General features: G+C 39.8%; 1 protein-coding gene across 3 annotated transcripts in view; it reads right to left on the bottom strand.

Annotated features, from left to right (window-relative positions):
* Positions 1–2,915: 2,915 nt before the first annotated feature.
* The window catches only part of MAP2K6 (mitogen-activated protein kinase kinase 6), a 166,270-nt gene continuing 153,786 nt past the window's right edge, over positions 2,916–15,399 (bottom strand). The window contains exons 12-13 of one of the 3 annotated variants that reach the window (XM_012733144.1): positions 14,989–15,104; positions 2,916–7,968 (exon numbers count right to left, since the gene is read on the bottom strand). In XM_012733144.1, the coding sequence (XP_012588598.1) occupies positions 15,027–15,104 (78 nt within the window). In that variant the 3' untranslated portion in view covers positions 2,916–7,968; positions 14,989–15,026. Of the gene's footprint in view, positions 7,969–12,530; positions 13,059–14,463; positions 15,105–15,399 lie in introns of those variants that run through there. The other 2 variants (XM_012733143.1, XM_012733142.1) reach the window with 2 other exon arrangements.

Below are 15,399 nucleotides of genomic sequence, written 5' to 3'. Positions count from 1 at the left end.
ACAGGACCCACTGGAAATACTGTTCTTTTTTTTTTTTTTAAAGCAACCTTTTGCTGTTTAGAAGTAGATTACATTTTCTTTTTGGGTCTCTATTTTTCCTCAAGTACTTTTTTCTGATAATTTCTTTCTCTGTGTAAATTCCTGCAAGGAATTCCCTTAATTAATTCCCTTAATTTGCCAGGTAATTAGAACACTGATGTATGGGCAGGTCAGTCTGGAATTGCCAGTCAAATCTGATCTCTTAGTTTAAGGTTGGGATCTGGTAAGAGATGGGCACAATAAGAATAGGAGAAGAGTTGTACTGGGAAAAGTGACACTATTGCTGATATTTAGCTCCAGGGGCAATGTTTGAGGATCTCTAGCTCTTTAAAACCTCTCCAAGAAAATGGGACTTATGCATAAAGATGTAAGAATATTTATTGAGACAATCAAAAGGAAATAAAAATTTCCATCAATGAAGAGGATATGTGTGTTGGAATATTATACACTCATTAAAAGGGACGACACCATTTATATAATGAATTGACATGATAAGTTATCATGTAACTTGGAAAGGAAGGCTGGTAAAAAATAAACATAATCTTATCAAGGGGTGTGTGTGTGTGTGTGTGTGTGTGTGTAAAGAAATATATGAAATAATACTTTAAATACATGAATGCTTAACAAAAATTGCATATGTTTGTTTTCCTGCATGTATCCTCTAAATTTTCTCATACTGTATTATTTTTAAATGAAAACCGGGCTATTTACACTTGAGAAAAAAAAAACACCTACTCAGCAATTATTTATGAACTGTGACCATCTGGAGTGGTAGGAAGTACAACAGGAAATCTGTGAGTCATTAATGTCAATGCTTAATTCTCTCCTGTATCATTTTAATTCCAACTGTGGATGGAATTAAATCACCTTCTATAGAATAACATTTTGAACAAAGTGCTTTCCTTTGATGAACGCAAAGTTATTTCATATCAAATTTAATATACTTTATTTATTGGTATGACCACCAGATTAAATAAGAGTAAATCCCATTTTTTAACTTTACTGCTATATTCTAACTCTATTGGGTTGATCAAGTACAGTAGCTAGTTTTCATTGATGTGCTGACCACAAAACACATGTCCCTGCATTCACTGTATAATTCCCTTTCAGCTTCCATCTGGCCCTTCTAGATCACTACTTCTGGGGAAATCCAACTGCTAGGTAAGAACTGTGACTACTCTCGACTGTTTTCAGATTCACTCCAGTCCAGCCACTTTAGCCCAGGTATGAGATCCAAGAATGAAGAAAGATGCAACAACCCTTGCTGCAGTCACCATCTGACTTCAAATGCATGAGAGATGCCAAGAAGAATCACCCAGATGGACCCAGTCAACCCAGAGGATAGGGAGCAGCAGTAACCGTAACTGTTACATGTAGCTACAAAGTTTTGGAATTTTATGTTACAGCTGATAACCAAAAAACAACCATGAAAAGCTTTTGTTATTAATCCAGCAATCTTGCCCATCCCCACTTGAATTCATATTTTCTTACACAATTTTGAGTCATTTTTTGAGATGTTTAGACGGGCAAATCGGTATTGACCAAAATGTGTGGTGCACAAAGGAAGACATTGCACCCATGAAAAGAAAACTCCTTTAAAGCCAAGATGCTATTTTAAAGAATGAAAATGAGGAATGGTTGTGGATTCTCTTCCTGTGGAAATTAAAAATAGCTGTGGAGAATGGATGAAATATCCAGGACATATAAAATCTTGTTTGTTCATGCCTTCTCAGCTTCACATGCTGCCAGCCCTCACAGAAACTTAAAACAAAATGACTAATGCCAACAAAGTTCTCAGTTAAGGTAGACCAAAGATTGCAGCAATCTTAACATAGTCCCAGGGAAGAGCCTCAATATGCATAAGGTCATGCATCACTTAATGATAGGATACAATCTGAGAACTATGTTCTTAGGTGATTTTATCCTTGTGTGTATCATAGTGTCATTGCACAAATCTAGATGGTCTACACAGCACACCGAGACTATCTCAGGACCATCCTTCCATATGCAGTTGGGTGAGCCAAAACATCACCATGTGACCCAACACTGTCTCATCGACTATTATCATTGGAAAGTCATTTGAGTGATGTATGTGAAGCGGGGAGCCCTCTATGTTGGATTCTGTTGCTGACATGATGTAAGTCCCAGGTAAAATGCTAGCAGTTTATAAAGTAATCATGTACTGATTAAACAACATCAACTGGTTCCCGCAATAAGCAAGATCAAGGTGACTGTGTGCCTCCAGGTATCATTGGCAATCCACTCAAAAGGTCCATGGTAAAGCCTAGCAATTATCCTCTATTTAAACAGATCTAGTCACTCAGTTTATGGGAGAAATCAAGGAATTCCACATAGCCGATGTCTGACTTGTACCAACATTTTCTCTTGCCCAGAACATCTGCATCACAGAACTAGCTAATGGGTTTAGAACAAATTCCTACTATTGCAAATATTACATGTAGAATCAAGAAAAAGTCAAATGACTAGTTAGCTTAACAATTTAGCATCAGGAACACATGCAACGCCAAAAGTCTTGATCTTAATCTTTTCATTTAAGCCATCTGGTCTTGTCCCCACCACAAACCACCTGATTTTAATCATGAAATACTGGCTTTAATACAACCTAGAATTATTACCTATAAGAATATTGAGTCTGAAGTGCAGTACAGATGAAATGACTTTGTAAGGAGTCTTCAAGACAGCAATTCTGTTGTTTTGTTCCATTCTGTTTTGGAAATGGGAGAGGAGAGTTGGGGAAGAAAAAGAGATGAACCCAAGCAAGCAAAACTTTAAACCTTTTTTACATACAAGCAGCATCTCTACCATATAGAACTCAATTAATGAACAAACTCATCACATTTTTCAAATGTCTTTTATTGGTTGTACATTTTCTCATGAGATCAACACACCATTTCTTTCAAGGACACGTAACTCCTGAATACTTAAATTATTTGTCCTGGCTGTGAAGATCATAGCTAGCACATTGACAGAAAGAGGTGGTTGGGTGTCATTTGCCATGATCACTGTCTTCTCTACCTTCAAATTGTTGTTTGAGTCAGTTCATAGATCGACACAACATGGAACGCGACACACACACTGTGGAGTTTCACATACATGTGCACAGTTATTCAGAGACCAATCATTACAGTGTCTGCAGTTTGCACTTCCTCAGCAGCAGTTTGAAACTGAAGAATATCCTGAGATAGGAAATCAAAGCATCAGCTCCTCATGAAAAGAGGAGTCCAAGTTGGATGAATCCCTCAATTTCATTTTCCTTTTGCAGTGGCAAAAGGGGACATGAGTGGTCACCCCAGGGGTTGTGTCTCAACCACCCAGTTCAACCTCCCAGCGATTTCCTGGGTCAAAAAAAACACAGATTCAAAGAACTGTTCTCAGAACCTCACTCTCACTGTACTAGGCTCTTCCATCAGAAAAGAAGAGGGAGATTAGAAGATTAGGCTTTTGACAAGATACTGTGATTGAAACGTTCATCCTCCACCTTTGGCAATTATTATAATTCTTTGTTTATTGACTGGTAGAGGCCAATCCTCTATGCTATTCAGTATGAACTGGCACTTGCATGAAAGCTGAATATCTTAAATATGAGGCCCTAGGAGAGGTGGGTTCTCCAACAAAGTCATGTTACTCTTCAACTGAGTATCTATCTGAGAACATTGTCAAACTTACCTACATCAACCAATCCTTGCACCTACTCCAAGTCTTCTCCCTAGCTACCTCCATGGATTCGGGATTCTGAAATAATATCACCAATTACAGTAAGCAGTAGTCCAAAAGAAAAATAAAGCACTTAGATAGCAAGGAAGCCTAAACCAAAATGTATGTGGGTCCCCCAAAGCCCACCAGAGGCTGCCCTTCCTATAAAGCATGTCATTGGAAATCTAATCCTGGAATCTGCTTGCTGTTATTACTCTATATTCAAATTCCCCTTCCCCCATTCAATGACGAGATATGTTTTTCCCTTAAGAAAACAAGGTGGCCCACACATTTCCACCCAAGGAAACACAGAGCAAAGTACTTGCCCCATCTACTTCTTTCATTCTGCAGCTACAAACAAAAAGTTCCCAGGGCCAGAGCTTGGATTTAACATTCACCTCAAAGGCATGGAAACATTCTACCCATGTGCTTTAGAGGTCTTTATTTTATGGACTTCTAATGAATTCCATACACTACAGGTCAGCCTGCCTCATTCATTTAAAAAAAGAAAAAAATTGCAGTCCATGAAGAAGAGATGATTTCCACCAGGGAAAGCTAGCAGCACAGTGTGCCATCCAGGGCCAATGATGGAATTGGGCAAAGAGAAAATTCACAAAATGGAATTCATTCTTCCATTTCAAATTCTCCAAAGAGGCAGTGTTGGCTTCAAAGAGTAGGTGCATACCACCTCTCTGATCTCCTTTCAGAATATTTTGGCTACCAGGAAGAAATAGTAGGGTCTCCTAGCTAGCACATGGAATGACTTTACTCTAGCATCAAGGGATTGCAAGGACCAGTCATGTTTCAATTGCCCGACAGCTCACTTTACAATAAACATGGCTTAAAAGCAGATTTTGGGGGTGCAACATAGGAAAATAGCAATCATATACACAAATAAAAAGGCCTATCATAAAATTCACACAATGTAAGGGAAATGTTTTTCTTCCTCACAAAGGTCAGATTAACTAAGGAGCAGCATTTCAGCAGTATAACTAAAGCACAAAAGAAGCTGGGAAAACCCACTGATTTTACTAAAAAGCTTGGACAGTTCAATTCCGTATAGAAGTTACATCTTGTGTCTCAGAGAGATTTTCACAAATTACATAGAAAAATGGTCTGTGTGTTTAATAAGAGACTTGAGTGATATACCAAATGTCTCTTTCCACTTTAAATGACCAAATGGAAGGGAAATTAGAAATGTGTTCCAATTGAGTAGGTTAATTATGTAAAGAAAGCATCTTTTCCTCTAAAAATGGCTGTTACTTTATTAAAACATCATTTCATCATTTCAGTTCATAGAGAAAAATCACTCCACTTGGCAAATAAATTTGAGAGGAAAGAATAAAACAGAGATAGTATAAGAGAGAAATTGCCTGGATTTCCTTAATTAAACATCTCAGTAGCTTATACACAGAGATTGGCCAAGAACTCTACAAACCGTTTCCACTTACAACTGTTTGACACCTAGAACGTTCTAACATGGCTGCTCTGACAGCTTCTCCCACCCCATTAAATTCTCAGAATTCATCACACACCCCAGAGATGTGTGTACAAGGCACCTGATATGATTCCATTGATATCCAAGAAGCTCCTTGTCTTCTATTCATCATAGATCCACCATTGTGGCTTGTGGCTTCTAAAGACTACAGCAGGTTCTCATTACTGTCCACCACCTATACCTTTTGCAAAATCCAGTAAAGGTGACTCAGTTAGCTTGGGTCTCAGACGATAGCCTTTTCTGTGCCAAACGTATGCTGAGGATTACTTTTTCCTAGCAGTCATGAAACAAAAATTTTGATGTCTGCTTTTCAATGCAGAAATTTAGTAATTCTGCTGGCTACCAAGAGCCTGATCACACCACTCCTCCCTACTCCTCAGTCCTCCTCCTCAACCGAGTTAGAAAAATAACCAACTTAAAAATCTAGATGCATGGTCTTCCTATATTGACGTCCACACTTTCTTTCAAATGATTCATGCATAAACGTAAAAACAAATGGTCTTCTCTTCTTGTTTTTCAGCCTTCAAACCCCATGAGTATGTTCAACATAGCACAACTCAGGGACTCACAGGCAACACTGGCTACAAAATTCCTCAGGATCTTGGGCTGTTTTGAGGCCCTTTCACTATCATTTAAATTCTGAAGCCTTTAATTAAAGCCACAGATTCACTGGTAGCCAAATATGCTGATTGGAGGGTGATGGGGGTTTCAAATGGGCAAGGTAAACCTTTCACTGCACTCTCTTCCCCTTCTCTTATTAACAAGAAACCCTCCAGGGGTACCACTAAACATAGTGTGAGATCCACTCTGTGCATCTGACTCTCAGCTTCCCACATTCTGGACACATTGAGATACACACCTTGAAATCAGAAATTGTCTTCCACACAATTCATTGCTTCTGAAAATTCAAACTAATTTTGAGTGTCATGGTTTAAAATTATAAATCCTAGCTCTTCAGTGAAGACCTGTAGTGTATTTCTAAGAAGATTCACAGTTCTCCGCATTGTGGAAAAATAATTCTCATCAGATCACTTTTGGTGTCCACCTTTCTTAACAATGTCTGTCTCCAGGACTAACAATTAAAGCTTCATTTTGTTGCAAACTTTCATTTTTCTTTACCCAGAAGGTAGCTGATGGATGGGGTGCATATTCCTCAAAGTTTTTGAACACCATTCTAATAATTTGCCTTTTTTTCTGGGTTAACACTGTTGTAAAATGATATAGAGTCAACATTACAAGGGAAACTAGAGAAAATGTTCAGAAATCAGTCAGTGCCATATGCTGAATCTTCTTATGTTCAATATTTTTAAGGGACAAAAATTATAAATGTTTTTAGGTGGGTTTTCTCCAGGAGATCATCCTTATAGTAACACTGAAAATAAGTCTTCGGATACACCTTCTGCCACCTCCTTTTATCAGCCCGCTCTTCTGTGGGGTTCCTGGTTTAATACTATTTGTTGCATTTATCAAATCTCCCAGCTCCCAAACACTACCTCGCATCCCTGTTTAGCCTTAAGATCCAAAGTCCAATGGTTTTCCCCAAAGCCAGTGAGTGCCCTGACTCGCTATGCTGAAATAGCTTGATGTCTTCAATACAAAGGATGCCAACTGCTCATTTCTACCACAAGATGACTTAGGGGAACAGATGCTTAACCCAGCTGCTCTTTCTGAAAGACCAAATGGAAGTTCTTATTACAAGATCCTATATTTTGGATGAGGTTTGGTAAAAGTTCTTTTAGATTATCTCCCTTACATCTTTGAGACTTGAGAACAACAGTCCATTGAGGCAGACTAATGCAGAATTGCTGACCCAGATCTTTTGTTGTTGAAAATGGTTAGAACCATTCCTTTCATTTAATCAAGAGTTTTAAGTTAGCTTGTTTCATCTTTGATGGGCAGAAGAATAAAAACAAGCAGATGCAATCAAGGAAGTCCTAGTTAAAGACACAAACTCAAGGGATCACTTAGGTTGTCTGGTTTTCCACATGAAAGTGCCCAAGTGCCACGACTTTCCCCTGCATTACTCAAGCTCAATCTCCAAGTCTAAAGGCCACTAGCTTCACTCTTAAGAAAAAACCCTAAATCTCACAAATGCAAAAGTATCTATCACCTGGGGAAAGCCCATGCAGGTTAAGAGTAACTTCCTCCAAAGAAATCTGTTGCAACTGACAACTCTGAGAAAGAAACATAATGCAAAGCTCCTGACAATCAAAAGGTAAACTCCTAAGAATGAAAAGTTCAATGTCCTAGGTCAGATGCCAATACAAGTAATACCAAGATATGGAAAGTCCCAGGCAACCAAGTTGGATAGTTTTAAACTCTATTAACACATTTGTGTGACAGGTGGTAATTGATTTCTTACAAAAAAAAAAAAATCCCTACCACAAAGTCTTGATCTTGCTTTATGTTTCCACTTGGGCCCAAATTCTCTTCACCTCAGATAGGAGAAAGACTCTGAGAGAAATTTGCTTGAAAAAAAAAAAAAAGAGAATCAGGATCAGGAATTAAAAAGATAAACCTCAACTTGAGTCTTGATTCCAAACACTCCTGCTCTGGAAGTATGCCCCTGCACAGCTGTAAACAGTGACTCTCTAAACCTCAGAAAAATGACACATCTTCTTTGTAGACACAGGTGGTGAGTGATGTATCTGGTAGCAATGTGCTCCCCCAGAAGGGTAATTTCATTTTGAAGGCTCTGGAATTCAGGTTTTGTGTCCCTAGGTGAAGAGAAAACATTCTTTTAGGTAAATTGTCAGAACAAATACCTTCACTGTGCTCTCTTAAGGAGTTTCTGAGTGTCATTCTAAGCATAACTGATGTTTCCCTGATGCGCTGCAGGAAGTGAAATGTCTTTGATAATGAAGAGACTATAGCTTTGAGGATGATGTGTTGTCCCAAGCTGAAAAGAGACAATGGGAACAGCTGAGCTCACCAGCAGTCAGCAAGTGCATGGTGTTCTGTACAGCCAGAGGCTGCAAGTACTAACAGAAAGCAAAGCATTGTAAGTCATTTTTCTGGAACCTTCCAGAATGCAGAGCTTTCATTAGAGGCTATGGAAGCTGGCCATTCAAGGAGGGTGACACAAGATATCCGCATCAGAAAGGGGCATTTGGCACAGACCCCTTACTACAGAAATGTGTTGATGATTTCAGAAAGGATGAAGGTAAGGCAGCCTTCTCTCCAAGTCCAGGGATAACCCTCAATGGCAAGAACTAAGTCTCTTATCACCATAACCTGACCAAAGAACAAGTCTTTCATCAGTTCTTGCTGTGAAAAAAAAGATGGTCAGAGAAATGGGCTGCATGGATTGGAAGATTTTTAAGAAGTGCATCTGCCTTTGACTTAGGTGGCAAGGATGGCCTCCCAAGTTCTCAGATCTGAACATGGTTCAGGGAAATAGAAAACTAGATGATCAGTGTCTGGGTCCATGATTCTTCAAGCATGCAAATCACACCAAAGAGAGAAATAATATGTGAAGCTAAGAGAAGGATGGAGGTAAGTTCTAAAGGAAGTATCTCCAAGGTGAAGTAAGCTGTGTCAGCTCCTGCATAGAAAAATTAAAAGTAGGCAGCCAATTGAATCTGAAGTATATTGTGCCATTGACTTCCAGAGCAAGCAATACTTACCTGAGCAAATTTAGAGTCAATTTGCAAGGGAGTGAGAGAGTTCTCCTTTCCAATTTCATTTCCCTATGTCCATCTTCCTAATATGCCTCAACAGTAGATAGGTTAAGTCAATACCCACTAAATGGAAGAACTATGAACACATAACTCATCAGTCGGAGATTTATATTTGATAATCTAAGACTGGTGCTGGCAGATCATGGCCGAGGGACCAGATCATTTCCTGATTTTGTAAATAAAGTTTTATTGGAATACAGCATTATGCTTACTCATTTACATGTTGCCTATGGACGTTTTCCTGGTATGGCGTCTTGACTAGTTGCCAACAGGACAGTAAGGGACACAAAGCCACAAATCTGGTCTTTAACAGATAAAGTTAGCCACTGGTCAGGATGTCACAGTATGCATTCTATGGAACAGAGGTTACTGACTCTTTGGGGTCTATAAACTGTGCTTCACTCTCCTCCCCCACAACTAAAAATGTTTTCAAATTGTGTGCTCCACGGACTGTGTGCCTTTTCCTTCGGAAAAGATTCTAGCTTTCAACTGATTCCCACAGGAATCCCAAGTACTCCAGTTACAACCAAAGAAAGCCACAGCATCTTTATCCGACAGCACATTTAATAGCACGCATGTGTGTATAGGCACACACACACACACACACACACACTCATACCCCTTGATAAGAGGAATCTGGCCTTCCAGAATAAAATGTCTTTAAATCTCTTTCATTCCTATTCTATCAGACTTGTAACAACAATTTATTCTGGCATTTTCCCACCTGAATATATAAAGTGTCAGAATCCAGTTAAAAACCGTACCTTCTACTTGCTAATTGAATAAAAAATAAAGTTCTTTAAACCAGCAAATCTCCCTGAAGTCATATACAGATACAAAAGACAGAACTTATAAAGTCCCCAGCATGATAAAGATTTATTTCATTTTATTAGATCTACATCTGCTCCAGTGAATTTTATGAATATACAAATGCTATCTTCAAGACCAGAGGGAGTTAGACTGCTAACGAGGCTTTTGGGTCAGAAATTATAAGCTAGGCATCCATTTCATTTTCATGCCAAAGATAATGTATTTTGTTAGACACTTCTGGAAAAAAAAAAAAAAAAAAAAAAAAACAGGATAATTCCTCTGAGCAGAGCTAATGAAGTCCCTTGATCAACAAAAGCACTTATTGTTAAACAGTGAAAACATTAGTCTCTCTCTTTTTCCTGATCCTATTCTCAGGATACTAAGTCAATTACTTTTGGAGAAAACTGGGACCTCGACAGTCTTAGTTCAGTCTCCTTCACACTGTGTGTAGAGTTTTTAATTACAGGCCCTTCCTGGTGGGGCAGCGGGTTAAAGTACAGCACTAGGAAGCTAAAGCCACCTCAGCATGAGTTTGATCCCCGCCACAGAGGTGACCCACATGGCACAGCAGGCCTCTCCTGACCTGCCCGTTGCTCCCCTCAGCAGTGCACTTCCTCAGTCAGTCTGTCCTGCTCCCCACTCTGTCTCTGGTGAATCTTCTTACCACCCCTGCACCTCTGGCCTGTACCCTAGTTCTGTATGCATAAATAAATAAATCTTAACAAAAAAAGAGTATTTCATTACCTAGACTATGACACTGTAGGACTGGTGAATGGCAAAGGTCAGACGAAACCAGCACAAGCAAACAAATACACTCACAATAATGATGGAACATATGCAGTGGAGTAACCCGGAGAACTGACAGACCACAGATTCCACTTAGAGCGTCATCCACCACAGATAACAGACACCAACAGGACACATATCTGTGGTGCCCAAGCTCCATGCTGAGACCTCCCGCATGACTGGCAAACTCCGAGGGGCACCACGAGGCCACAAACTTTGGAGGGAAGCCAGCAACATCTGCAGAGCGTTGCACAAGCTCTCATCATTAAATTGCTTGGACCTAACTACTTAATCAATGGAACTATGACGTATTTATGTTGGCCTAGGGCATTATGTAAAAACATTCTCAGAGGACAATGTCACCGCAAACAGAGAAAGTTTGGAAGTCTCTGGCATAGGCTATTTTTTTAGGTTTAGAGGATATATAAGAACTGTAAAATCAAACAAGTTAGAGAACTGCCACATATAAGACCATTTCACATGGCTTACCCAAGATCAAAGTTTTTTATTCTGACTTTATCTGTTCTTCCACATGAAGCCAATACATGAGCACCATGTGTGAAATCAGAGGTTCTCCAGCTGATAATTTATCATGAAACATATATACACATTTTTGTATATATATCTGTGTGTGTGAATTTTCTCTCGTTTAAAGCAGCCATTTGGGGAAACTACATTTATTCTAGAAAGGTTGATGTTTGCTTAGAAACCCACACAGACATTTTTGGGAAATCTACACATGAAATTATATTCAGGGTCCCCGCCATAGTCTTTTGAAAAGTCTCAGTGACGCGAAAACGTCATTGCTGAGGGCTGAGTTGACATTAGGAAATTGCCAAACACTATTTGGTGCTAAGTTGGATCAAAAAGGTGGTGAATGAAAGAGGAAAATACCTGGTAAGGATTTTTGTGGAAAAACAAGCCACTGAGGAGTAATTATGAAATGATGCTCCTGAATGTCACTCACAAAGAAGAGGGAAGAGAGCCTGTAGCCTTTTTTTTTTTTTTTGAAAGAGAAGTGGCAATGATTTTAGTAGATAAATATATCATCTTTCCAGGTGGCTTCTCTGGAGGGGAATGCCTTCAAGGCAGTCATCAGACTTATGTGGCAACTGTCTTTAAAAGTCATTCACATTGGGCCCTCCCTGGTGGTGCAGAGAGTTAAAGCATGGCACCAAGAAGCTAAAGCCACTTCCGCATGAGTTCGATCCCGCCTGGGGGGTGACCCACATGGTGTGGCAAACCTCTCCTGATCCGCCTGCTGCTCCCCTCAGCAGTGTACTTCATCAGTTGGCCTGTTCTGCTCCCCACTCTGTCTCTGGTGAATCCTCTCACCGCCCCTGCACCTCTGGCCTGTACCCCAGTTCTGTATGCACAAACAAATAAATCTTAAAAAAAAAGAAAGTCATTCACATTATTTTTGAACACACATTTCAAATCAGTATAGGTAGATGGATATTTTCATAAACATCAAGATGATTTATACTGTGGAAAATTATGAGATACCAAATCAAACACACTTGGAAAAAAGAGCATGAGCAACATTTGTAGAGAAAAGTTGGCTCTCTAACATTCATGTATTTCTCCTGCATAGGTACAGATGGGGGTACTAGTCAGACAGTACATGCCAATAATTCTATTTTGCCACTCCCCTTCAATGTGTATCAACCTGTAACAGTTTATGCACCCCAACATTTATTTAAAATTAACAGTTCAGAAAGTGCATCACAATTCTCCACAAACAGTCTCATATTCCAAAATTTAGACTCAAGGGCCTTCCTGGTGGCACAGGGGTTAAAGCTATTAAGCTATTGGTAGCCACTGCAGCATGAGTTCGATCCCGGGAGTGATCCACATGGCGCAACAGACCACTCCTGTCTCCCCGCTGCTCCCCTCAGCAGTAGATTTCAGTAGATCCACCTGTTCTGCTCCCCACTCTGTCTCTGGTGAAGCCTTTTACTCCCTCCCCCACACCTCTGGCTCTTACCCCAGCTGTTGTATGCATAAATAAATCTTGAAAAATATAAAATAAAATTTAGACCCCTAAGGTTGTTAAGCCATTCTACTTTAGTATACAAAACAGCTAATCATCGTGGGTTATATTGCCTGGGGAAAAGGATAGCTTACATTTCAAGTCAGCCTTCCAAGTACATGCCTTCTAAGAGACAGATATGTCCCCCTGTGAGGACAGAGACAGGAGAAAGAGCTCTCGCTCTTTTCTACAAATATTCAGGAATCAGTCAGTTTAAATCAACACTGTGCTTAGGCAGCACTGGGCCAACACTCTTGACCATGCTGCATCAGAATCACGTGACCATCCTGCGTCATACCAATGTCCAGGCTGCACCCCGGGACAGTGAGATGCAGATCTCTGGGGCATTGAGAATGTGCACAGCTGCCCACTGATTCCTGGGTGTACCAGGGTTGAGAGCCAGAGATTCACTCCTTTTCCGTGCTGTGTGTTTCTGCAAGCTCAGTACTCGGCTGACAGAATGCATAGGTCCACATGGGCAACGCAGGCTTTGTTGAGACTGTTTCCAAAGAGAAAGTACAATGAGCACACAGCAGACTAGGAAGATATTTTGCTGTATATATTTCACCAAAAGCTACATGGAATGTAACCCCTGATTTCTTCCTACTCCTCTTTCATAAAATGATGAAGAGAGTGAAGAATAGAGTTGTGATTATTTTCTCTCAGTCTTAAAAAGAGAAGCTTCCAGATGCAAGAAGGTGGGTGGGAGAGTGGCTGGCCATGATCACTAGGCTAATACCCCTTTTCTGACTGGAAAAAGGGGAGAATAGAGGTAGCTTTAAAGCAAATGAAAAGGATGTTTAATCATACAGGTATTTCCTAGAACTGAATACAGAGAAGTATATGGAAGTATCCTACTCACCCTATGTTCTAAGCTAGAGCTCAAAAACAAGGAGAAATATAACAGAGAAAACTATGGCTGCACTTCAAGTTCTGAAAGGGAGGGAAGAAAAGGGTAAAAGTGGGCAGGCTTCTCTCCTTATCTGTGAACTTGAGGCAAGAGAAGAAGCAATGTTCTTTTTCTATGCAAAGTCCTCGTCTTTGTATTGTCTGAGTAGACTTGTATTACTACAATGTCCCAAAGCAATGTTTCCTGCATATTCTCTCATGGAGAAAATACAAGGAACCTCTTGGTTCCTTGAGGAACCTAGAACCCCAAAGCAGAGTCCCATGAGTGTATTTGGCCACCATAAAGAGCTCTGGTTGCCTAGTTACCCTCTAGGAATTCACAAGAGCGCTAACCAGTTAGAGTAGAGTCAGCTCCTTGCAAGCTGTGCAGACAGAGGAAGCCTCTATACCCCCCGGGAACCTGACCACCCAGCTCTCAGAATGAATTCAACACTCCCAATTATCCTCTCATCTTCTCAAAGAACTGCTTTAAAGTTTCTTCTATTTGCAGACCTTCTATGAATAGTAAGGCTTCTTGATTAAACAGCAACAACAATAAAAATCAAAAGAATAAGTTAAATCCTTGGGGCTATCCATTATAGGAGGGGCGGAAGCAGAAGAAGGCACCAGTTCTCGGTGTGGTTTGACATGATACTTCCCCTTGGAACTGACACATATTCTCCTCACTAAATAAATACAGGTGTTCACACAAGCCACTTGGCAGAAATTTTGACAGATCACACACACACACACACACACACACACACACACTATAAAAATCACATCGGGCATCACATTCCATTACTAGACCACAAGTAGCAAGAGAATCAAATGCATGATACTGGGAACTATGATGAAAGTGAATTTCATTTTTTTCCAAAGTGGAGAAAGTGATGTGACCGGGATATCATTCCATTTCACCTGAAACATGTGGTTATTACCCAGGACTGAGCAGAAATTTGGGGCATGGCAGCACAGAGCAGCTGGAAGAGATATTTCACAAGAAGAGTTTCTTGTTGATATTTTATAATACTTTTAAAGATGCATATTAAATAATTTCTCTGGACCACAGACACCAGTGAACTTTAAAAATAAAAGCCCTATAAATATTGCCGACCCAACCTAGTCTTCTGTGTCTCCCTCCTTGCATAAAATGGAATCTTTTCCACCAAGCACTTCAACATAAATATTAAAAGAATCAATGGGACAAAGTACAAATCTACTTACAATGTCATCACTACTATAGCACCTTTTTACTAGCGCCCAATGCATTCATTGTATAAAGAACAAGGAGTGTGAGAAGCTTAAGGACTCATATGACACATCATTAAATATTTAATCACCTTTTCAAGTCCTAAGCCTTTATCATATTTCATCCATCTAGACAGTTCAGTCTATACTATAGATTCGAAGGCCCCCTGTGGAGGGGTTAAAAAAAGGAAAACGGGGAGGAAAAAACCTGCTGAGTGGCAGGGTTAAATTATCTCTAAGATGAGTTTCTATTGGCGCTTTAGTGAACTTGCTTCACCCTGTAAACCCACCAGTTCACAGGAGGGTCAACCGATTGAGTCCACTGAGTTTAGTCTCCAAGAATCAGTTTTACAAAAGATGCCACATCTGTTGCTTTGGATTCGTGAAGGGTGAAAAATTGATGTTGCTGAGAAAGAAAAAGAAAAGACATGGTATTAATATTTACTGTTGACAACAGATGGGGTTAACAAATTAATCTCTTCAGTAAATAGATTAAATGCTGGTACCAGGGCTCCAGCCAGCACACATCTCATGCTGAAACATTTTCAAGACCGTTTTTAGTTGCCACACCTCATATTTTGATATCTGTTTCAATTACAGAGAATCAACTGCTTTAAAAAGGGACAAAAATAATTAGGCTATTGTCATCCCATCTATGACACAATACAAGGATTAACCAAGACCAGTCTAAAACTTTGATT

This window comes from Condylura cristata, unplaced genomic scaffold (assembly GCF_000260355.1).
Source record: "Condylura cristata isolate star-nosed mole 26May11 unplaced genomic scaffold, ConCri1.0 scaffold00038, whole genome shotgun sequence".
Lineage (NCBI taxonomy): Eukaryota > Metazoa > Chordata > Mammalia > Eulipotyphla > Talpidae > Condylura > Condylura cristata.
The sequence above is the reverse complement of the archived record's forward strand: the minus strand, read 5'-3'. Positions and strand labels throughout refer to the sequence as shown.